Source organism: Corvus hawaiiensis, chromosome 15 (assembly GCF_020740725.1).
Source record: "Corvus hawaiiensis isolate bCorHaw1 chromosome 15, bCorHaw1.pri.cur, whole genome shotgun sequence".
Classification (NCBI taxonomy): Eukaryota; Metazoa; Chordata; class Aves; order Passeriformes; family Corvidae; genus Corvus; species Corvus hawaiiensis.
In genome coordinates, this window is record NC_063227.1 from 13,552,472 (window position 1) to 13,578,058 (window position 25,587).

General features: G+C 36.6%; 1 protein-coding gene across 4 annotated transcripts in view; it reads right to left on the reverse strand.

Annotated features, from left to right (window-relative positions):
- GABRB2 (gamma-aminobutyric acid type A receptor subunit beta2) overlaps positions 1 to 25,587 on the reverse strand; it is a 162,219-nt gene that overhangs the window by 22,133 nt on the left and 114,499 nt on the right. For all 4 annotated transcript variants that reach the window (XM_048319465.1, XM_048319463.1, XM_048319466.1 and 1 more), the window contains 3 exons: positions 5,755 to 5,892; positions 4,404 to 4,556; positions 939 to 1,183 (listed from right to left, as the gene is read on the reverse strand). In XM_048319465.1, the coding sequence (XP_048175422.1) occupies positions 939 to 1,183; positions 4,404 to 4,556; positions 5,755 to 5,892 (536 nt within the window). The remainder of the gene's footprint in view (positions 1 to 938; positions 1,184 to 4,403; positions 4,557 to 5,754; positions 5,893 to 25,587) is intronic.

A 25,587-nucleotide genomic window follows, 5' to 3' on the forward strand; every position in this document is an offset into this window, starting at 1 on the left:
TCTAATTCAGATTTTTTTTTTAATTCTGACTTTGATTTTTTTTCCTTGGACTATCATGATGAATTACAATTCAAAGTGTTCCTCCGACAAAAAAAATCCCACAACACCCCTGCCCCTCCAAAAAACCCTCCAAACACTCAAAGATAATTCAACCTTATTTAACTTCCCAATTTTGCATGTGTGTGAAAGTTTATACATTTCACATTGAGTACATTTTTGCATTCAGCACAGATTTGCCACTGTATGAAATTCATCCCAAAATGGTCAAACTGACAAATTACAAGTGCTTTATGATAAGTGCCCCATTTTCATTAAGCATAATGGATACTTTTTCCAGAAGTGTGCATCTTGGCAAATACCTTTTTTGCCTCAATTCTTCACCCCCAGGGGGCCACTTTTAGATTCAAAATTAAGTACACAGCACCTTGATGGCTTATTTCTGAGAAGTTCCTCATTTAGTCAATAGTATCCTATCCCATTATATATTGAAAATATGCAAACTTGTCAAGCTTTAAACACTTCTGTGGCAAATATTTCTTATCCAGCTCATCTGAAAGATTTATGAAAGCAGGTTAAATTTAGGTTTTAGTTCCAATGTTCCATACAGCTCTTACTAGAATATACAGCCATCATTTTGGATTCATTCCTTTGGAAACTGATTGTACATATTCAAGTCTAAATTCTGACTAAGAAAACATCTCCCAGTAAAGCTTCACTGACTGCATACTTTAGAAACAAGTCATTCAGCTTTCCAGGCTAGAGGGCATCATTCACTGCTGAGGTGGCTAAGTACACTGCTCTGCAGAGCTAAGACAAGGTCATCATAATTCTACTCCACTCGTTATCTACAAGAAATTACATTTTAAAGCACTGTCTGGCAGAAGTGAGAGTCTGCCTTCCGATGGAAATGCTAAAAATTTATCTCTATTCCAGTTTACCTTATTGACATCCATTCGCAACTTCTCATTGTTGGCACTGGCAGCTTTTTCTGCTGCTTTCTTTTGACGCTGAGGTCCCCTGCCGAAGAAGATGTAGTTGACCAATGCATACTCCAGCAGAGCCATGAAAACGAAGACAAAACATCCCATAAGGTACATATCAATGGCTTTCACATATGGAATTTTGGGAAGAGTCTCTCGAAGATGGGTGTTAATTGTTGTCATTGTGAGCACAGTTGTGATTCCTGGAAAAGAGAATCGACAAGTCTAGTGATTGAAATAATTTTAATTTTCTAGAATAATAATTCATACTATTCAAATGCTAGAGTTTAAAAATATGGGGTTTTTTCCCCTGGTGGATAAAAGGTATCTCTAACCTCTATCAGTATTCATAGTATCCTAGAAAGGCTTGGGTTGGAAGGGATCTTCAAAACCATCTAGTACCATGGGAAGGGAACCTTCCATTAGACCAGGTTGCTCATAACCCCATCCACCCTGGCCTTGAACATTTCCAGGGATGGGGCAGCCTCAACTCCAGGCAGCATGATCCACTATCTCACTACACTCACAGTGAAGAATTTCTTCCTAAAATCTAATCTAAATCCACATGCTGTCAGTTTAAAGGCATTCCCCTTTGTTCCAAATCCCTCTCCAGCACTCTTGGAGCCCTTTTAGGCTCTCAAAGGTGCTCTAAGGTCTCCCTGGAGCCTTCTCTGCTCCAGGCTGAACAATTCCCACTCCCTGTCTTCATAGAGAGAAGTGCTCCAGCCACACAATTATCTTTGTGACATTTCTCCAGCCTGTCAAGTTCTCTCTGGATGTCATCTCTTCCCTCCAGCATGTGGACAGCTCCACACAGCTCGGTAACTTGCAGAGGATGCCCTCAATCCCACTATCCATGTTGCTGACAGAGATATTTAGCAGCACCAATCCCAACACAGACCCCTGAGGACACTTGTCACTGGTCTCCACTTGGACATCAAACTGTTGACCACAACTGTTTAGGTGCAACCATCCAGCCAATTCCTTATCCACTGAGTTGTCCATCCAACAAATCCATGACTATTCAGTTTAGAGAGAAGGATCTCAGGCATAACAGTGTCAGATGCTTTGCACAAGCCTAGGTAGATGACATCTGTTGCTCTTCCCTCATTCCACCATTGTTGAGACCCTGTTATAGAAGGCCACAGATTTTGTCAGGTACAACTTGCCCTTGGTGAAGCCAGGTAGGCTCTCATCAATCACCTCTTTACTTTCCATATGCCTTAGCATAGTATCCAGGAGGATCTGCTTCATGACCTTGACAGGCACCAATGTGAGACTGACAGTTCTGTAGTTCCCCAAGTTTTCTTTTCTTCCCCCCATCTTGAAAAGGGGGGCTTTACTTCTACTTTTCCAGTCAGTAAAACTTCACCAGACTGCCATGGCTTCTCAAATATGATGGAGTTTTAGTCAGTTCATTTACCAGTTCCCTCAGGACCTGCGGTTGCATCTTATCAGGTCCCATGGACTTGTGCTTGGGATCCTCAGGTTCCTTAGATGGTCTTAAACAAGATCCCTAAAGCAGGTGGTTCTTCATTCTCCCAGTCCCAGCCTTTGCCTTCTGCAACTTGGGCAATGTGTCTGGAGCACTTGTCCATGAGAGCAAGGCATTAAAAAGGCATTCAGTACCTCAGTCTTCTCCAGATCCTGGGTATCCAGGCCTCCTGTTTCCTTTCAGAGAGGACTCTCATTTTCCCTTATCATCTTTTAGTACTGAGGTACCTATAGGAGCTTTTCTTGTTGCCTTTGATGTCCCTGGACAGATTTAGCTCTATCTCAGGGCGTTAGTTTACCTAACCTGATCCCTGGCTGTTCAGACACTTTTTGTGTATGTCTCACAGGCTACCTGACCTTGCTGCCACCCTCTGTAGGCTTCCTTTTTGTGTTTGAATTTTTTCAAACACAAAAAGGAACATCTTGTTCAGTCCTTATCTTGGACTTGGATTTTTTGCATAGCATAAAAACCATTACACCTCTAATAAATTGAGCTCAGTCAAACAAAGAGTAGTTGGATTCCATAAGCGTATTTTTAACCAGCTAAATTGCTACTTTCTGTAATGAGTCTCAGTTAAAAATTACAGGCTCCAGTCACTGTTATCTTACTTTCTTCCAGCATTTTCAGGATGTCTGCAGTCTCAAATTCTTAAGGCAAAATACTACACAGAAAGGTCTGGTAAAACTCAGGTGTACTCTGTAACATTAAAATGTCAAATTCTCAATGGCATATTTTATGGGGATTTACTTATTTTAGTTATACAAGTGCTGTACTGGCAGGAATCAGTCTGATTCAGACAAAATTTGCAGTAGATACAGATATTTATTTTTGTAACAGGCCCGTTATGATGAGGGGCACAGAATAAACACACATGGGACTAATGATGAGGTATACCAATACTCTAGAGATTAATTAGGGAAACAGTTTTGCTTTTGGAATGTAAGGTAACAGTAAGGAAACAAATAATCATAGACTCTTACAATCGTTTAGTTTGGAAAAGACCTTTCAGTGCATTGCATCCAACATTTAACCCAGCACTGCCAAGTCCACCACTAAACCATATCCCCGGGCACCACATCTACACATCTTTTAAATCCGTTCAGGGATGGTAATGCCACCACTTCCTGGAACAGCCTCTGCCAGGGCTGGACAACCTTTTTGGTGAAGAAATTTCCCTTAGGATCTAATCTAAAACTCCCCTGGCATAACTTGAGGCCATTTCCTCTCGTCCTTTCACTTGTGACTTGACAGAAGAGACCAACCCCCAGCTGGCTGCACCCTCCTTCCAGGGAGTTTTAGAGAGTGAGAAGGTCCCCCCTGAGCCTCCTTTTCTCCAGGCTGAGCCCCCCACAGCTCCCTCAGCTGCTCCTCATCAGACTTGTGCTCCAGACCCTTCCCCAGCTCTGTTGCCCTTCTCTGGACACACTCCAGCCCCTCAATGTCTGTCTTGAAGTGAGGACCCTCACTTTTGAGATTTGAGGTGCAGCCTCCTCCCTCAACGTAAGGACAAGTGAACTATACAACCCTAGTAAAACTTTATTTAATTCCTGAAACGAAAAGCAATTTATAATCCATAACACAGTGCTGAATGTGTGTTCTGGACTGCCAGGGGCAAAAGCAAACTAAGTGCATTCTTTTCAGAGAAAAAACAAGCAGCAAAAGAACAACAGAATATGTTGAGACAATTAGGCTAATTTTGGTTACAATGATTATGTAGTTAGCTGATTCAGACATGAAATCACTTTAATTTTTATTTAAATTCTGATGATTTAAATGCTGATTCAAATAATACAAAGCTTAACAAGCCAGACATTAAAAGATCTAACAGATATTTTTTTTATTTTCAAATCATGCACTATCCACTAATTCAGAAGCTAGAAAAAGCATTCAGCTAATGCACACTGCATGAGATGTGTAAAAATGCCTACCTAAAGCAACTCTTGCAGCTGAAGCATCATAATTAATCCAGAAGGAAACCCAGGACAGGATAGTGATCAGAATGGAAGGCATGTAGGTCTGCAGAATGAAGTAACCAATGTTTCTCTTAAGTTTAAAGCTGAGAGACAGCCTTGGGTAAGCACCTAAAAGAGAATATTTGGTATGGCCATAATTTATTTGGATAATGCTTAAAAACATTTTTCTTTTCTGTCATTTTGGTTTTATTGTTTCATTCAACACAGAGTACACTCAGAGCTGAAAGATCCAGGATATTCAGGTGCAGAATTTCTACCAAGAATTGGTAATTACATAATCTTTTATGTTAAGGGTACAAGGATGCTCTAGGTGCATATCTGCTGGTAATCATAACATTCAACAACCAACAGCCAAAATACGTCAGAGCAACAAAGCATAGAAATGCCTCTTCCCTGATAAACTGTCATATGCCAACTTTAGTGTAACCCTTATCCTAAACTTCACTCCAAGACAGGCAACACTTGTCTTTTGTCATGGGACACCAGAAATATTGTAGTGTATGAAACACCTGTTGATATGGGTGCCTAGAAATCATTCTTCAAGTCCCATTTCTGCTTGATTTTGAAGAATTTGGGATGTACAATCCTTCTATAGTTCCTTCAAAGATGATTTCTATCCATATCTGGAAAGTGAGTTTTGAAGATAATTTTTTTAACATACCTAATGGATTTCTCAAGTATGTAGAAAACATCTAGAAACAGCACAATCCAACTCTTGCCTCTTTTGAACAATTTCATGTCACTGAAATACGTTAGTTATTTATTGTTTTGGTTTTTATTTCATGAAATCCAATCTGATTTTCTGGTCCTTCTCAGAAAGCATCTTTTCAGCCTTCAGAAAGTCATACACTTGCTAGAATAGGCTAAACTGAAAATCCCGGAACAAGCATTTTAAAGATTTTACATTGAAGACAAAATAATTAGCCTAATACATCCCCAACTTGGCAAAAGGAACATCTAAAAATAGGGAGATAAAGGTTCCTAAATTTCCTACATGCTGGGTTTTTACTTGTTGGGTTTATGGCACAGAGGTGTATAAGTGGCTTAATCCATTTTCATAGGAAAACAGAAAATGCAGCTCATTTGATGAGCCTTAACATGACAGATTACCATGCCGTCTTCATATGTTAATGAATGATGCCTTATACACTAGAGAAGCTGTAATAAAAACTGCTTTCCAAATTCACAGCTGCTGCTCTATTTTATTCTTGTTTCTAAAATTTTTGCTCCTCAGCTGCATACTAAGAATTAATCCAATTTTAAAGGTATTTAAAAGAAATCCCCTTTTAACTTCCCCTCCACAAACCTGTAGAGAAAACAACATTCTTGGTGATAAGCTTGTAGTCTACAATAGAGAACTGTGGCAGTTCGATCTTTGTCACTCCTGTGACTGCATTATCACCCCCACGCCAGTAAAATTCAATGTCATCTGTTGTATAGCCATCTATAAAAACAGGAATAAACAAGTGAGATACACATCTCTTCTGACATCATGGGGAACAGTTCATTAACTCAAGACATATAAAATATATTTCTAAAATTAAACTATTTATAAGCGTACAGACACAGGTCATTCCAAATATAACTTCAAAAGGCAATCCTAGGTGTATTTTAATATTTGTTTCATTTGTATTTTTTTAAAGATATAGTACATGAATGTATCAACAAAACAAACCTTTAAAACCAAATTAAGACTATGCACATCACATCTCTAGATAGCAACTATAGCAAATTCCTATAGTATGTTGGTTTAAGGTAACTTCTGATCCCAAGGCTGCATAAAACAGTATAAGTTTGCTGTAAGTTCTGTGCCTGAGCTGAAACAACAGCACTGGCAATGTTTAGTTTTTAGTTGTAAACACCAGCATAATTATTTTTCTAAAATGGCTTGAATGCAGTAAAAGACAGGTACATTCAGTGAGGTTTGTAAGAGGCCTTGTAAAAAGCAACTATCGCAGATGCAACAACACCCATCAGTGGCAAAAGAACACCCACAAGAAATCAACCAAAAAAAAATCCCAGCACCCAAAAAACCACCCCAGAATACAGAACATGTTCACACAGTCATAAAACATTTGCATGAAAAAGGAATCTGGGCTCCCAAATGGCAGCTGAGCCAAGTTGCATGCTCCGGCGTTGGTGTACAGAAATGCTCATGAGACATCAGAAATAAATCTACTGCAAAATCAGGAAACAGGATATTCATTAATGTTTCATTACTCATTAATCTAAAGATTTTTGTTATCGAAAGTTGTAAATAAAATCAACTCAAACACAGAATAATGACTATGACATTTTTGCAAACTGAGATAATAAATACTGTATCTATAACCTCGATTTTAAGTTCTCATCCACAGACAAAGGACAAAATTGTATACTAAACACCATTTTAGAGTTCTTAAATACCACTGAATTTCAAGGAGTAATGCAAAGAATTTATAAAACTGTTCCTGTGCATCATTAATTTTTGATAATCCAAGTAGAATCCAGGTGTACAGCATTAGCAGAAGGCAAGCAAGTTTGAAGACATGAACCAAATAATCTGCAAAAACACTGAAAAAACCATAAAAAAACCTATCTAATACACACAATTTTAAAAAGTATTTTGGTAGATACATTCCTATAGTATGTTGATAGCAATTCCAGAGTTTTGTATAAGTGACTCTTTTACTTTCCAGTCTGTCTTCAGAAAAGAGGCAGACAGTTTACTTAAGTTTCCCTGCCTAGGAACACTTTCTGTTTGTCAAGACTCTCTCTAGGCTTACAGAGAGACAAATAAAATAAAATATAAAATAAAATAAAGATGAATAATTATATTGGCTGATCTTGAGATGTAAAAGCAACTTACTGTACTCCATGTTATGAAAAATAGAAAAGAACATCCTTAGAGAGTTTAGAAAGGTTAATATTACTTTGTTGGGAGTACCTATGTGACATTGTCCAATTTTGCCAATATTCTGACATCTACCCTGCCCTAGAACGGCAAGTTTCAGATTCTAATACCATTTACTGAACTTGGTGGGATTAATCAAGGTAATTGAGGTAACTAAACTGTTAAACTTCACAGCTAATAAATCAATATTTTATTTTTATTTTATTTCTGAAAAAACAAATGCTAAAATAAGTTTCAGCAGGGAAAAACCCCACCTTTCTTTATAAGAGAAAAAATGTTTATAAAAAGCCCAAATGGCTTTTTATTGATTATATTTTTAAGAATATCTGTTAGAAGAACTTTTTTGTCCAACTGGCTATGAACAGTTTAGCCTTGAACTGTCTAATCACACCAGGGTTCACACAACAGAACTCCAGGATTTATATTCCAGCAGACTGCCAAATGGTTCAGCACTCCCTCTACCAGGAAGATGTGGTTCAGCTTCTCCCTGGATTCTCACAGGCTTAACACTAAGCAAACATTGACAACTACTTAGGAGAGAGGAATGCTTTGATACTCTCACCCAAAAGTTCAAACTGAAGATTCCAAACTCTGCAACTCTGGGTGGCTTTGGGGAGAACTGAGCAGAATTCCCTGCTGCTTAAGGGACTTACATTGTGCAAATGCTAAGCTGAGACTGACCCAGAATGACAAGACTTGTTAGTAGGTATCGATAAGTAGAATTTCAGGAAGTCTCTTTAAGCTTTCATTAAAATACTTCTCTCTCTCTTCAAAAAGGATAAATTATCCCATTCATTTCATAGCGTGGAGAAGGAGACAAAAGAATATTTCAGTCATCTGCACATGAATGGTCTTGTGTGCTGCTGAAGTACCCAGAGATAACTGGATATAAGTCAAATATCTGCAAAACATCTGCTAAAAGAGAGAACGGGCCTATTCATGTCTGTAGTTTTACAGTAAAGTTCAATTACCTGTGGCTGTAATAAACTCCTTCTGCAGGTATGTGGGATTCAAACCAACTCTACTTACAAGTAAAATTATTTAAAAATCAACCTAATTAAAGTAGTGATAAGCAATCTAGAAAAAACAATCCTTGATTCTTGACAAGAAAAAAGAAGAATTAATAAAGCCAGTTCAATATTTCTAAATTATCAGACCACATGTTGGTAAAGTAGAAAGGAAAGCATACTAAACCCAAAAGTGTTCCAAATAATCTTTGCAAGAATATGAGTTTAGCATAGAACACTATTTGATTTAGACTGTAACACAACTGTTGGTTTACTACATATTAAATTGTAGCTCTGCTGCCAGCAGAGAGCATCTGATTGATTGCTTTTCCCTCAATCATTTATATATCATCAGCAGCATGATTTACTTCATGTTCAGAAAGTTCAATTTCTCATTTCTGTCATGCATCACACACTGGCAGTCAACCAAATCAATACATTGTCCTGGTAATATGGCGGCAATCCTGAGAGAAGCAAAGCATTCTCAACGCCCATTAACAGGGACAGGGAGTTTATCATCGTGCATACATTGAGGAATGACATATGATGAAGCACTGTAGAGGAAAACCAAACAACTAGTAGGACATAAAATAAAAACCCCTTCACCCAGAAACTATAAAAGCACCAATTTTTTTCCAGCCTATTTAAGAGAAGTCAAAAATAGGAAATTCTTTAAATACAAACAACCTAAAATGAAAGCTGCAGCATTACCGACTGAAAATGAAAATATTTAGGCGCAAGACAATTATCAGAAACACCATAAAATGGAATAAAAGAGGCAGATTTTTCTGAAAAACTCGGGATTTATCAGGATTCGCTGCCTCAAAATGCTGCAGTTTGTACATGACAGTCGGGAAATATTTTACATCTACACATCTGCAGTGTGCACTGTGTAGGAATTCAAGTGGTCCACATTACTGATACTATGGCAGCACCTGGAGACTGAAGATAAGGCATCTGGTGATTTTTTGGAGGGAGGGGAAATGACAAAAACATGCAAAACAGTGAAAATGTGCCTAAAACAAAGGGAGGATTCTGAAGCCATGCCCTAACCTCTCTCTGCTCTGAACTTTCAGCAATTTGTGGGAGCTTGGGCAATGCATGTACACATCCTGCATCACCTCTGAGCTATGGAGAATCACTTCAGCATTGACAAGGAGACACAGGAGACAAAAGGATCCTGCTGGCAACTGTTTAAATCCTACCTCCAGCTGCTAAAGCTTATACAAATAAGTGCTCCTCTAGTTACATCCTCTATCTGTGATTCTGAGCATTGTTAGCATGGAATTATGATGAAGCACAGTTCAGCTACTTCAAAATTTTTGCTGAGCAGGTCTGGAGACTTGGTGAAAGCTGGAATCACACCACCCCTCTGATCACCTGAGGTATTTGTCTTTGGTCACCAACACAAAACATATGAGAACTCGGTTTACAGCGATTTTGGACTTAAATACTATTACAAAGCAACCATTTGCAAGAAGAACACCATATACCTGGTGGAGAATAATAAAGTTGCATTATATACATGGCATTTTTGCGGAAAAAAAATACCACATATGTACATTGCTATATACAAAAATCTATGGACTCATAGATAGGGAATGAGTAACAAGCTATTTAATTTCTTCTGCTGCTATCAAATGGATTTTCTTTGCCTAGCCACTCACAATATGGTAGCTTCCCAAAATAAAGTGGAGAGAACTCATGTATGATATCGATACCGAAATGAATGCTTTGATTACAAATATATAAAATATTCTTATCTAGCAATTGTAAGACATTAATTTATATAAATGCAGGTCATAGACTTTCAGACTAATTGAAGAACTTGACATCTACAGGCCCCGCAAACTTAGATGAATGCTACAAAGAAATATTAAATTAAGTGATTAATCCTGTTTGTATAAGACTGTATAATACCTTTAGTAGCAATATCTATGCATTTCATATATTTTTAAATATAGAACCATTACTCCCTCCTTTTTCAAGATTTTCTTCAGCAGTTTTGCATTTACACAGAGTAAACAGCAAAACTACTTATAAAATCATAAGCAACATGCAAAGCGTATTTTGGAATTCTGAAACCTTTCAGATCACTCAAACTTGTTTCACTGCATCACTTCAGCCTTTACTATCCATTTATTCATTCAAAAGCATAGTTAGAAAGAGCAAGTTAAAGTGTTTCTTTGAATTTGCAGGGATGTTTAAAGCTGAGGTGCTGAAACCAGGGGGGTGATACAAGGGTGAGTAGGAAAAACAGAGTTTATGTGCCAGAGCAATTGGAAAAAATGTCAGAGCAACTGGAAAAAAGCATATCATACTTGTTTCTTTCTTCTCTTTCTCATCCCCTCCGAATTCTTTCTTCACAAAACATTAAAATTCTTACATTTCACTACAAAGGCTTTTTCTCCTAAGGCTCTGAGGATTTGGATACAAAGAGGATGTACAATTTCCTGACTGCAATGAAATTCAATTGATTTTTAGATTAAATTGGCAACACTTTCAAAAAACAATCATCTTCAAGTTGTACAAATTGCCTCTTACTGGGGAGTAGGGTGGGTCAAAGAAAGAGACAGAAATGTGATGCTGTAATAACTATATACAGCTATTAAAAAAAAGAAAATGTCTTTTGATGAACAAGTGAAATAACAAAATTGATTCCAGGCCTTAGAGTAGGATTTTTATGGTGTTAGCAGAACCAAGTTTAATTTTCATGTATGTACTTCAGGCATATTCTTGCTTACAAGAAGCCTGGTAGCTTACAGAATAGGTATCCTCGTGGAACTTATTATTTTTTTTTCCCCCTAGTGATTTCAGTGAAAATCATCAATACTTTGGAGCTCTTCCTGCAAAATGTTTTCATAAATATATTTCCACTGCTACAATATTTCTAGGAAAAGAAAGAGAGATCAGAAACAAATAGGGAGAACTGTATCCGTGCAATAATATTCAAAAACATTTTATCTACTAGAACACAGCAATTTCTTGCAATCTTTCTGCTTCCATAAGTTCAGTTATTCCCACCAGTATGAATGATCTAAAAAGTTTGTCGATTCAACACTGTGGAGACCCTGCAAGCCTAGCTCCTCACCCAGCAGAGACAAGAGTCTGTGGAGCAGAATGTGCCTGGTGAAAAGAAGGTCATGGTGCCTGACTGGCAAAGAGAGGGTGCCATGGCATCAGAACCAAGTTCATTCTGGGACTCCAGGGAAAACTGGGTACTCTCTGGGTAGTCTGGAGCACAGATCTTTCCCACATCCTGCACACAAGAACACTCTTCATCTTTTTTCTTCTGATTTTCATGATCCTTTTGTCCTGCAGACCAAGTGCTATGTTTATGCATTAAATATATCCCAGAACACAATAAAGTACAACACATCTGGCTCAGTTTTATTTGTTTAAATGGCTGAAGTCCAGGGATTTCCATCACTATGGAAATCACACATCTAATTTCTGTAGGCAAACAAATAACATTAGATAATCGTGCATGTTTTATACAGTACACAGAAACATGCCATCCCCTATTTCTGCCACAGTTCGTACTCCCTAACCCACTTACTTCACTTAGCAGACGACCTTTTCTGAGGATAAGGTTGACAGCATTATGTCAGCACATTGATTAAGTCTGGATCATCTTGACAGTTATTTCAGTGTAGCATGGTTGACATTAAGCAAATATGTGAGGAAAACATGGGTGGCAAGAGTTGTCAATACAAAGTTAGAGCTAAACATATTTCTCACTTCCACTACTAATAAAATTATGAAGAAAAAACCCCTTAATCTGTAAATTTAAAAAACCAGATTAGTATACATTACACTTCTGCAGTAAAGTTTATTATTTCCTTATTACACATACCACAGAAAAAAAGGAATTCCTGAACACACAAGTAACTATGCAAGTCATGACAAATCTGTCCTAGACATAAAAGACGGGGGCAAGCTTAGTTTCATTTGCTATTAAAAGTGGACTATGGTAGAAAACTGGGAAACTCAATATTAAGAAGCCCAGGATAATGAACTATTTTCTTAAAGCTCAATTTTATTGTCAGCTACACAGAAGAACCAAGAAAATTACTTTCACTTCTCATAATGGTAGATCTTCAAAGATGCAATAGGAAATTGCAATATGTAAACATGAAGATGATACCAATTATTGCTGAGGAAAGCAACATTTAGGCAGAAATAAATTTCTATTTAAATGTGAACTGCAGCTGATGTAAATAGGATAAAAATGAATACATCAATACTTAAGTGATCTATTTCAATGCCATTAAATCATAAAATGAACAGAATTCAAGTGAAAATAACCATTGAGAAAAGACAAGTGCAATCAGGTATAAGCAGGCAGTGGCCTTTTTTTCCCAAAGAAATCGACAAAGTGAAAATATAAATTATTTCCTATGTTTAAAGGCTTAAGATTTTACTACATCATTCACAGCTATTTTCTTACGCATTTCAGTCAATGAAAGCAAGTTAAACAAAAAATAAGTATCTTCAATATCACACTGGCATCAAAAATTGCTTACAGGAAAACAAATATTGTTTACCCTAGTTCGTGAGATTTAATCTCTATCAGAGACAAAGCATGTCCCAGAAAGCTGAACTGTGAGATCCACATGGAAGAGCAAACTTGGAATGCCAAGAGACTACTCAAGGTCTGTTTGAACCTTCTACCATGCCCAAACCCTCCAGTTTAAGGAGAAAGTGCATGTGCTTTAATAAACATGGCTAAAAATGTTCAACTGAACAATTCAGTAAATGAATGATGCCTCTCATATATTAACTGGATTATTTTATAAAGTCCATAAATTTGCATGGGCAGTCTCATCATTCCAACAATCAAATATGAAATCTCTTCTGTGTTTTTAAATGAGGGATATGTATAAGTAATCATTCAAATAGGAATGTGTTCTTTTGGCATAATATTAAAGCCAACTAGGGTGCAGAGGGAACAATTTTTTGTACTTTGAAGCATATATATATATATATATACACATGCTGAGTTTTTCAACTGTATTCTGAAAAGATATTTTAAAGATTGATGGAAATGTCTTAACCCTCAACTCTGTGTAAAACTGAACACTGTTTCTGATCTTTGGAAATAATTGTTAGCAACTGTCTTCTATTTTTGAAAGGCCATATTTCAGGAACAGAACTTTTATAGTAAAATGTACATCCACACTGAGTGAGTGTAAATGACAAATTATTTTCTCCTCTCTCCCTTCAGTAAGGACAAGGCTCAGGTAGGGAAAACAAATACTTAAATTTGCACCCTACCATGAATTTCATCACTGCAGCCTGTACTCATCTTCATGATTTGAGCTGATTCCTATACTTTTATCTTATTTGACTACATTAACTAATTTATGCATAGGAAAATTGCTGTCCAAAACAATTATATATGATCTGGAAATTATGAAGGCCATTGAATATCGTTCTCTATACACAAACAAATCTCGCTATTTACTTATTTCTGAGAAGACTTAATGAAAAGACTCTGTATGCTGTTTGCTCTTTTATCTGATTTAAGAATTGGTCTTCTTGAAACTGGAAATAGAAATGAGGGGTATATCCAAACAAATGAATCAGCAAAGCATCATCTCCACAAGCTCAATTTTTAATACCTTAGATATGTAAGACCAAATGTTCTAAGTTTCCTGCAACCCACTATCAGCATACATTTTGAATGTTGATGTACATTAAAAAAAGAGAGGAAAAATGAACAACATCTGGCAACCTTAACCTTATTTATAAAACTGCATTAATACTCCACTCTGCTTAATTATTCCATAGCTGTATTAAAAATACAAGGCCACAGGGTAAAAAAAGCAATTTGTAGAAGATAGCCCTTCTGGTTTTGCCTGTGCCATTTTTTCAACTTAGAAAAATATTTATTCATTATGATATGTTAGCTTGCAGTGCAGTGTGAGGTAATAATATTCTGAAATATTATTCCATCTTTGCCTGAAGGACATCACAGTATCTAAAACACTTCTACTTTTAGGTAAAGATCTGGTTATGAAGGTTTGGGAACATTGGTCTCATAGACTGTCCAGCAGGAACATGCTAAAACCTGTTATTACCAAGAGTGAAACATCATTAGAATGTAAAAACCCCCACAGATTTTTACACATGTAAAGGTTGGGTTTGGACACTTAACTGAACCTGCAGAAATTAATTTTCTTTTAGTAATGAGCAAGCTATAATGAATGCTCCTTCTAAAGTCACCCACATATATAGATTTGGGAACTTTTTCTTTCCTATCTGGATAAGTCTTCCGTCATCTACAAGTTTTTCAAGGATAATTACATGTACCTTTGATGTGGAGAACTATTTATACAGTACCATGTGAATGAAGTTTATAGGAACTTTAATTATAGACCAATATTGTTAGAACTACATCATTATTTTCTAAAAATTGCAATAGTCCTGTAACATTTCTAGATGTCCTTCACACAGCCTGGTTGGTATCAGAAACCACATTGCTGCCTCCTCAAAATATTTTAGTGGGAGAGCTGTATGCCTCAAGGCTGAGAGGACTTTCCTGCAGGAAACCCTGTCATGGCACCTCTATCAGAAAAGACAGCACATGTTTGTTGGCGGTATCCCAACTACTTTCCTAGGATGTTGAAAGAGCCCAGAATAAATTCTTTTGACACCCAACCCTCCAGCTTTTAGAAAAGGTATATAAAAAAAAATTATTTGGTGGTTAACAAGATGCTAATGGTTGTGGATGGTTATGCACAACCATCAACAACAACAGCAGTCTTGGGGCCCTCCCCCTGCCGTGTAGCCCTGGGAGAGGGGCCCTGAGGGCACAGACACGGGGTTTCCCTGTCCCTGCTCAGCCTCGTTCCCATTGGTTGGTTTGTGTTCCCTGCGCGGGCAGAAGGACCCTTGGTCCCGTGACTGGAGCAGCTCCTCGGCAGAGCCCTGGCCATGCGGCTGGAGAAATAAACATCTCTCTGAAACAGCTATCAAGAATCGGTCCTTATATATTCTTTCCACGGGCCTCGTTGTCTGATACATTGTGTTGCAGTATCTGTACTGTAACACAGCAGGAATTGGAAGTGTTTTAGCAGGAGATGGGAACAAGGCCAAAGGAGAATGAAATCTACTTCAGCCCTCTGCATTTGTCTAGCACAGGAGACTAACCCTGAGAGCCTCAAACACACTGTTAAGCAGCTACTTCTGTAAATCCATGGGACATGCAACCTCATCCTGCATTTTTTTCACTAGAAAAGATCATTTGCCCTAGTCCAGTTTAAAGTTTTGGCTTTTATGTACCACAAAGCCATGTTAAATTCTGCTCTATAGGTAGATGGTAAATCCTGTTTTACTCAGTATCTGGTATTCTCCTCTGATCTGCATTGATGTTCCCAGGTACCATACTAAGTTTCATCACCACATTTCAGAAGTTTATAAGTTCACAAAATTGTCTATAACTTCTCTAACATTCACTTTTCTTCTGAGCTGCAACTCCAGGCATTGCTTGAGGCTATGCCTGTTTCATGAAGTAGATGTGACTGACACAAGACAATGCCAACCCTTAAAGGGACTTTTCCCTGCCAGCAGATTTTAACACACTGTTGACTTTTATTCTGCTTTCCTCTAGCTCTAGTATTGTAACTGTGTCAATATGCAAATATGTATTACATAAGGTTGCCTCTTGGGCTGGAAAAGCAGGATATCTGCATATAAATGTTCATTAAAAAGAACCCAGTACAATATTTTAACATACATAAAAGGAAATCAGCCTCAAATAGAAAAGTTAAAGAACTACAACTTTTTGCTGAGAGCCCCATGTGGACTGCACCTCTCCTGTGTCTTTGAAATAAATACCCTTCTAGAAAAAAAAGAAAGAGAAAAACACATGAATAATACAATAATGTATAATAAACCATGCAGAAATGGAATATGTTATAATTAGTACTTCATAATCACTATACTTTCCTGAAACAACAGCACAGAATCATTCTTGAAGGAGTTATGACTCAAATTCACCTCCAAACTACAAAAAAACCTCCCCAAGAACACCAATGTAATTATTTTCAGATAAACCTACAGTATTCCATACCTGTGTCTGTCTGTTCCTTATTTAAACTGCCTTTTCCCTTACACAGTGACATTCATTCCTAGCTTATCCTTACAGTAACCCAAGGCTTATGTGCATCACACATGCCATTATCTACATTTAAATCCCTATTTTCTAAGTTTGTCTTTCTTTTGCAAGTGTTATTCTCTATATGTCTGTGGGCTTCATGAATCAGAAAAGTTGCTATTTGCAGGGAACATGTTGCTTTAGTGCAGAAGCAAGAAACTAAAAGTACAGTGAGGTCTGTTACCATAAATATGAAAATTGGATTCCTCCTCTGCTCTGCAGCATCCTCGGTGTCCAGGAGGCTGTCACGGCACAGGAACACATCCATGAGGCAGGTGTCTAACAGCCACCTTGTAAACATGGTTATCAAACCATTGGCCTATCTGTGGTGCTCCCAACTTTGCACCATTAAATTACTGCTGTATTCTGTTTATGTTACAGGTACACGTATGCTGTAGTATTTTTAAGGAAATATTTTATTACTATTATTGTATAAAGCAAGTATTTGTCCAAAGCTTAAAATGAAAGGCCTCTTACGTGGCAAAGAATAAACGTGAAACAAAACTTCTTTGGAAGGCACTGAGTTGAAGATAGTGATCTCTCTCATTAGAGTTTTATCATGTCCTTCTGTCACAAGTTAGAAGTGGGAACACTGAAAAACTGACCTGTCCCAAGTGGTTTTTAACAGCCACTCTGACTTGGAACATCTCACGGAGCAATGAGACAAATGGAAGGTATGCAAACCCAATGTTTTCCTGGGCACAAGGTCTGTAATAACATCAAATTTGTGTGTAGAGTGGTGAAATAGCTAAGAATATTTTCATTAATACTTTATTAACACTTTCATTACCTTCCCTGTACCAAGAATAGATACAGAAATACAGACAAAGTCTGTTTCTTGCTTTGTAAAGTATCAAGAGCTGTTGAAACAAAAAAATATTTCCAAGTCAATGGGGAAAACACAGGACAATTTTTCTTCAAGGAAACCAAAAACCATCCATGTCTGCAAACCCGTAACAATGCAGTGCTGTTTAAAAATTGTCAGTACAGATACATGTAAGGACAAACCTGCAAGGGATGAACTGGAGCAGCTATCCCTGGAGGCCCATTATACTCTTCATTTGGATGGAAATGTTTGGCCACTAATAATGGTAAATACTAATGACTACCATAAACATAAATGCATATGACCATAAAGAATGGGTCATCCCCAACCACTGGAAAAACAAAGGACCCATATTCCTGTGGTCGCTTTTGTGAATACCAGAAACCCAGCAACAGGAGGATGGAGAGGAGCAGCTCTCTGAGAGGATGCACCACATTCAGTTGTAGTAATTTAAACAACCTCTACACCTCCTTGGGCACACCCTAAACTCTCGTGCAGTTTACTGTATGTACACATGGCTGAGATCACAAAAAAAACCCCCTTCCAATATCAGATTACGAAATACACAAACATCTATAGAACACTTAAAGGACCTAATAATTTTAAATGCTAAGTTTACTTCCAAGGTATTTTTTATTTGTTTTGATTTTGGATGAAATGGAACACACAGAAGGCAGCCTGCCAGCTTAATTACAATAAAAAAAAAAAAAAAAAGTGCTGCACTTTTGTCCTCTTCACTAACCCAAATGTATTCATGACCTGTCTATTATGGCTATTTGATGCACCATTAAATATAGAAAATAGCTCTATATTATTAACATTTTCTGTAGGATCATTGCATTTGGAAGAAGGTTGGTAGCTGAAGATATGGAACTAACATAATACCAACAGTTAAAGAGGCTACTCGCAAACTACCAAGCAATCCATTTAAAACATCGGAATACATTTTAAAAAAATTTCTGAAAACATATTTAAAAATATGCCATATTTCCTTCTGAATATCCTGATTTTAAAATGTTTAACCACTCTAAGTAGCATAATTACACAGCCTAATACATAAAGCTATGAATATAAACAAACAACTAGCTACAGACATTCTCTACATAACTTTAATATCAAGTATATCAAGAAAGATCCCATATAAATAACAATGAAATTAGGAAAAAGGAAAAACAGGAAGTAATTATCAAATTTATAATTGTTGTACATGATAATGGCAACATACCCATGAATTTATATCAGAGCTGCATGTCCAGCAGTGATACCTTCTCTAAGAAAGAATTTTCCCTGACTTTGTTGAGAATAATCTTTTAAGTGAGCAGAAATACCAGAAGCTGCACTTATATCATCTGTGCTCTGCAGAGTTACTGTATGTCAATATTTCAGAATAATCTGTAACTCAGAAAACACAGTGAGAATTTTGATCTGATGAAAGGCAACGATAGAGGGACAGTTGCTCAGATGGGACTGATTATCAATAGATTCTTGAGGGTTTACACCTCTTGAGGATCTACCAAAAATTTTTTTTCACCCAGACAGGTGATCAGAAAGAATGTTGGGCTAATCCTGGGCACTTATCTTCAGCTATTTTTACCATCATTACAACACTAGGCTGCATTAGAAACTCATTCATGTGAAAAACAGTGAGAAAAATAATTCTAGTTTGGAAAGGTTAGATGTGTTTCAGAACTGAATTTATAGGAAAGCAAAAATCAAATAAAATTTGGAAAAGAAAAGAAAAAAAGTATTGCAACAAAGAAAGGCCTTTCTTAAAATGGAAGTTAATTAGAAGCATGTTTGGAAAATCTAAGGGAAACAATTCTGCTTTCAACCTGTCTGCCTTTACTTCAACTTCGGTAGACTAGAAGTGTTTATGGCTCTATTTTTATCTGAATTCACTTAAAGTATATATTTATTGTATATGCAAATTAATCCACAGTCTTATGAAGAGCTAACTTGTCTAAAGCATAGAGAAAACCAGTTTTTAGTACAAGACTTCTGTCTCACGACAACAATCTTTCATCTTACTTTCTTTTGCAGTCTTTGTACTGCAGTACTTTCTTTTTAAATTAGTTCCCAGCAGGGACAAAGGTGAGCATTTTTTTTTAAAGAAAGAAATACTTTACAATTCTACCTACATTCCCTAGAGACAATTCTCTAACACAGTTTTTAGCCAAATAAAATCACTTGAGAAGACTAAGGGAAACCAAGAATGAGTTTTGTCTGATGAAGATTTCATGGATTTTAGCTACTAACATTAATAAATTTTAATCACTTGGCAAATTATAACTATATGTATTAGGGGTTAGGGAGTATGCCAGCTACCAATTAAATGCAGCCATTTAATAGGACAAAGTAGGCTCACACAAAACTTAAGGCATACAGTGAGGAATACAAAATCCAATTAAAATTACAGGGGGAATTTAGCAGGGAAGAATGTAATTAGCAAAGATAAAATTTTGCCAGGAGACTGTGGCTAGCACTTGTTCTGAAATGTAAAGTGACAAGGAATATGTAGTGACAAACATTTGGGTCATAATTTGTGTTGCATTTGCTAGACAGTTCCTCCGGTCACATTTAGATCCTTGTTTCCCTTAGACTGGGGAAGTGCTGCTTTCTCAGCTACCAGTGCTGCTACAGAAGTCTCTGACTCATTCCAAATTCCTAATTCAACCCAAGCAGTACTGTTGGAGCACTGAAATATGCTGATTTTCATAATTCTGCACACAGTTTAAATCCCATTTATTTGCATCTTTCACCTCCTCTCTGTGAAGCTGCAGAGCTTCTTGTAAGCAGCTGTGAGTGGCCACAGGGACACAATGTTGTGCCCACATCACATGGCAAGTGGGCCACCAGGGGTGTGAGCCACCCTGAGGTCTTGTTCCCTTTGTCAAAGAACAAGGTCAAATAGGCAGGGAGGATGATCAGTGAGTGAAACTGGCTTCCTCATTGTACAGTGGGAATGTCCCATCTGCGAGAATGGTCAAGAGCACCTTCCCAGCCACACGTGGAGAACCAAGAAAACTCAGTCCTATCATATTTTTCAAGTTAACTTAATTTGAGATTTTCTTAATTACCACTATTTACCTTTTGCATGCCCAAAGTAGCAACAAGGACACTTACTTACCTAAAGGTATTTGAACACCTCCTGAAATACAGATGACTAATTTTTTAAAGTTAAAAATTAACTAAAGCCATGAACTGAATCATCACCTTTTTCCATTATATTCTTCTGGGTTTTTTTTTTTTTTTTTTTTTTTTTTTTTTTTTTTTTTTTTTTTTCTTGCTTAGGAGAAAGTTGGTATTTGCTTTGATACACGTGAAAAACACCCCGGAAGCATACCCTTCATTCACAATTCTGTAAGGGATATATTGTCCAATAAGAGCATTTTCTACATCTGGCATGTTTTTACATTCACTAACCCTGTAAAATAAAATCCAAATTCAATTCTACTATCTTTAATGACTGCAGTTAATGTTTTTCTCTAGATTCACTAGCAACTTCATTGGCATTAACATCAAGTCACTGGACTACCTCACTGATGAAAGATGAAGCCATTGATTAAGCCGTTCATTATATCCATCAGCATTATACTTATGAGTTAAAATCCTATCCTGTTAGTGATGAAAGGAAAGGAATACATATCAGAAACCCAGCATTAATGAACCCTACTGTTAGTAAATCCACATGTAGCTGCAGTGCAGGACAAATAAAGCATCAAGATTAAAGCTTTAAGCTTTGTCAATTACATAAATAATGAGAGAGAAAATAATTTTAAAACCTCGAAGCAAAGAGTGTCCAAAAATGTAAATCTTTGCCTCAAGGCTGCCCTTTGAACAACAGAAATATGGAGCACCATTACTGTAATTCTCACATAAGAATTTTAATTCAATTTAGAAAATACAATTTTCATCATAAAATGAAGGTGCATGCATTTATTTCTTTCAATTAATTTTACTGAAAGCAACATAAAGCCTTCTGATTTGGGAAATTGTGAATTAAATCTATATATTAATGGTTCTCCAAGTTACGTGCTACAACTTAGGGTGGACGAAATAAAAGCAATCACTAGTAATCCTGAACAGAAAAAAATAATGCTTTAGAAGTTCATCTCACTAAGCCATCCGAAGCAATAGAAATTACTATATTTTCTGAAGTGGTTTTGTTAAATATATTCAGCTTTAAAAAATCTGATTTATTTTGAAAACATTTGTTTTTGTAAAGTTGCTTTTACACTGGCAAGAAAGTCTCTAGGGCATGATATGTGCTGTGTGATTGCTATTTGTTTGTGCACTGTGGATTTCCTTCCAACCCACTTCTCACCTAGAGCATTTGGTTACCCTAACTCTGCTCTCAGTGAGCTAGCGACATTAATTATCTGCTGAAAAGTGGCTGCGAGCTGTTGATTAAAGAAATGCCTCAATTCCTGTGTGTGCACCTAGCATCAGTTATAACATGCATCTATGAAATCAGGTATTTTAATTCTTCCCACAGCAGTACTGCTTTTAAATCTCTGTAATATGTAGGAATCAACAATTTTAAGAGACTAAAACATTACATAAGATACTTTAAAGGGGGTTTGGTTCTAAAAGCTTAATTGCTCTAACTTTGTCTGACAAAAGACACACTGAATAAAGAATTGTAACATAGGCTTGAATCTCCACTTTCCATTACTGCCATGTCTCCAATCAGAGGAGATTTAATTACTGTTATGCTGATCACTATTGATTTTTTTTTTCACTGTGCTCTCATTCTGCAGCCACTGAGCTGTGATAGCCAAACAAGACTAAGATTACTGTTGGTAACAGACCTGAGGAAATTTAGGATGTGCAATGCACCACTCTGAGAGTTACCAGAAGTAGGAGGACAGGTAGGTGCCAAGGAAGAAACATCCTTCTGGTGCTTAGGCTGGGACTCACAGTGTCCTTTTCTCATTTCACTGTGTAATGGCTGAAGGATCTCTACAGATTGATACAGGCAGAACCAGTGAAACTTTTATGGCAGAATCAGTGAAACTTTTATTTTTAAGTGAAAAGTAACTTCAAGGGGAAAGGAACACACTCTAACTTTCCTTTCACTTATATTCAATGAATATGAAATGAAAATTCCTGGAAAATTCTCTCTTGTCTAGTTCATCTTATTAAAATAAGTAATGTTTCTTACATGCTTTCTGTCTTTGTTGAAGTAGGTTGGTGTTGATACTACCTGACAGTGAACTTTTAATGCTTTTAACTACATGTAGTAACAATAGCAAAATAATAAAACAATCTGTCAGCAGTTCACCTTGGCTGCTCAATAGTTTAAACAGCAAATAAGTGTTTTTGTGGGAACATAAAGGAACTTTTGAGTCACTTACATGCAGAGATCACTCTTGATTTAGATACAAGGCTCTACCTTATAACTGAGCTTTTGAAGACAGACATTCCACCTCTTCCATTGATTTTCTGTACATTAACTTGAATAACTAAACCAAAGATTTCTGCATTTGTACATATATCATTCACCTAGTAATTAAAATAGGGAACTGATGCTTTAGAAGAAACAAAAATGCTACCTCATGTTAGTTTCTGTACATATATCTGTATTTATATACACTGCATATCTTTTACACAGAACAATTTAAAGGATTTCAATTTCCATATACAGGTTTTTTTCCCACTGAGTATTTACAAGCTCTTATTTTCTTAAGGATATAATGAACTATAGGAATAGATTGAAGACTTTGCAATCACTGAGAAATCAGAAGTCCCCCACCCTCAGACCTCTTCCCCCTATCCTAATGATGTACTTGAAAAAGAAAAAAATCACAAATTCGGTTCATAGAAAAGAATAATAATTTCAATTATTTCTTTTCTGTCTAGGAATAACGACTGCTAAGCTGGGTTAGTTGTTACTGAAGATTGGAGAAGTCCCACCTTATTAACATTTAGACAGCTTTGATCAATATGCAAGGCTGAGAAGTCACTTTAACATGAAAATTACTTTTTCACATAATATTGTTTCTTCTTCATCCTAATAATGAGTTGCCTTAATAAGAAAAGGCTTATAACTGAAACGGGGCAAGGCACGTGTAAGAAAATTGAAAAATGTGCAAGGAATATGCTTGAATACATGACCTTACCTTTATTTATCGCATACTTATCAAAACCATCAGATTTAATCAATACAAGCTGGGTTGATTCATGATGTAACTGTACTGATCAGTACTCTATTACTTTAGGCTTTACCTTGGAGACTTAACATATGTGGCTTTCACACAATGAAGGCAGCTATATCAAATTTAGCCTTTCCAAAATCAGATTTAAGTGTCAGTGATCTCAAGCAAATATGCTCCACACATTCCATATCAATTTTAGATCTTACCCTGTAAAAAGTAGGTAATAGAATAATCTCATAATTTAAATTTGTAACCCCATTTCAATCAGAAAGCCTCTACCAACATCATATCTCCTCTAGATCTTTAGCCCTCAATTGTTCTGACCTCTCACCTGTGCTGTCAGGATTTACGCTACAAGAGAAGGAAAAAACCCAAACAAACAAACAAACAAAAACAAGCAAAAAACCCCTCAAAACAACAACAACAAAAAATCCCAACAAACCACTTTCAAACTCATCCGACAAACCAGATGAAAGCTCTGACTGGTTGCAAAGATGAGAAAATAACTACAGCATCCAAACCAGCATGACCTTGTTGAGTTTTGCTAAAAACTCTGACCTGAGGGCTTCTCACTGAAGTATTCCAGATCCTCATGTCTCCTTGAGCTCTGTTGCTATTAATAACATGGGCAGCAGGGCTTATTCTGATCTCTGTTTTGGGGGTTTTTGTGGCTTTTTAAGTTCATCAAAGAAACGTCTGTTTCCTGTGACAAACATTTATTCTCATACTTGATACTCTACAGTTTTATAAGAACAGACAAAAACTTCTCTGTCCTTGTTGAAGATTGATTGAGATACAAAAGAAGGAATTTTTTTGCCATTGCACTCACATTCTTATGTGCAAATGCCCTCAATATTCAAAGTGTTTAGTCAGTCAACTTCCTATACAGTAAAAAATAAAGGCTCTAATTGAACGTTTCAGATAAAAGAAGGCTGTCTTGAGTGTTTCTGAAAATTACACTCTCTTAACTAGCTAAATTCCAAGTACTTTTTTGTTTTGTAAGAGAAAAGAAAAAAAAAGTCCAAAGTCAAAGAAATAGAGAAAGGGGACCAAATCAGGAATTCATGCATATGTTACATAAATGCAATCAGGTGGAGTGCATTTAATCCCCTGGATTTCAATATACCTGCTCTATTTTTCAAATCTTGTTGGTATTGAAAACCTCTTGATTACCTCAAATAATTTGCTTTCCTTAAAAATACATAGATAAATAATACTGAATTCCTTTTTAAAAGATTATATGTGAACACTGATAGGATAAAAAATATTTTTAAAATAAATGTAGCAAAAATATAATATAATCTGTTAATTTTGTTCAAGCAGGTCAGAGAGCATATAGCTTGTAATCTTCGGGGATACACAAATCAGATTAGTGTACTCTCATACACTGCCTAATGCTATCAATTTCTGTTTGGAATCTGTAAGAAAGGCAAAAAATAATAATTGGAAAATTAACATGTAACAGTTTATAGTATTATCTTATTATGCAGTTTGCACTAATGGGACCAATCTGTGCACAGTGTGCTTTCTCTCGGGGGGTCATTAGGTGCCTGAATCATAAAACATTTGGAAGAAGGAAAAGCTTTACAAAACCAGCTTTTAATAAAGAGATAATTAGAGTTAAAGGGCATAATGTTGATAGCAGTTATTGCTGCTAACCTGGAAATACAATCAACTTAAGCAGTTGTTCCACATCAGTACTATTTCCTATGAGAAGCTACATTTTATTTCACTTCTCTTACTATGGGCAGCTTCTTCCTAATGGCCTATGCTCCTAACAACCCAATCATTCTAGAACACAACAGCTTCAATTCATGCAGTGGGTTTGTTTGCCAGAGAAACATTAATACAGTATAAGAAGAAACTGTAGCACAAATAAATGTCACCACAGTTCACAGAAGTGACCAAATTAGTAGTAAATGTGGAATCAGAAATCTGTTTCCCAGTCTGTTGCTTTCCCACACTAGCTGCTCACCCTTACTGGGACACAACTCTCATATAAATGAGTTTTCTTTAAGAGATACAAATTTTGTCAACCTAATGACAACAATCAGTGACCTGACCTATAAAAAGAAATGCACCTTTTTCTACACT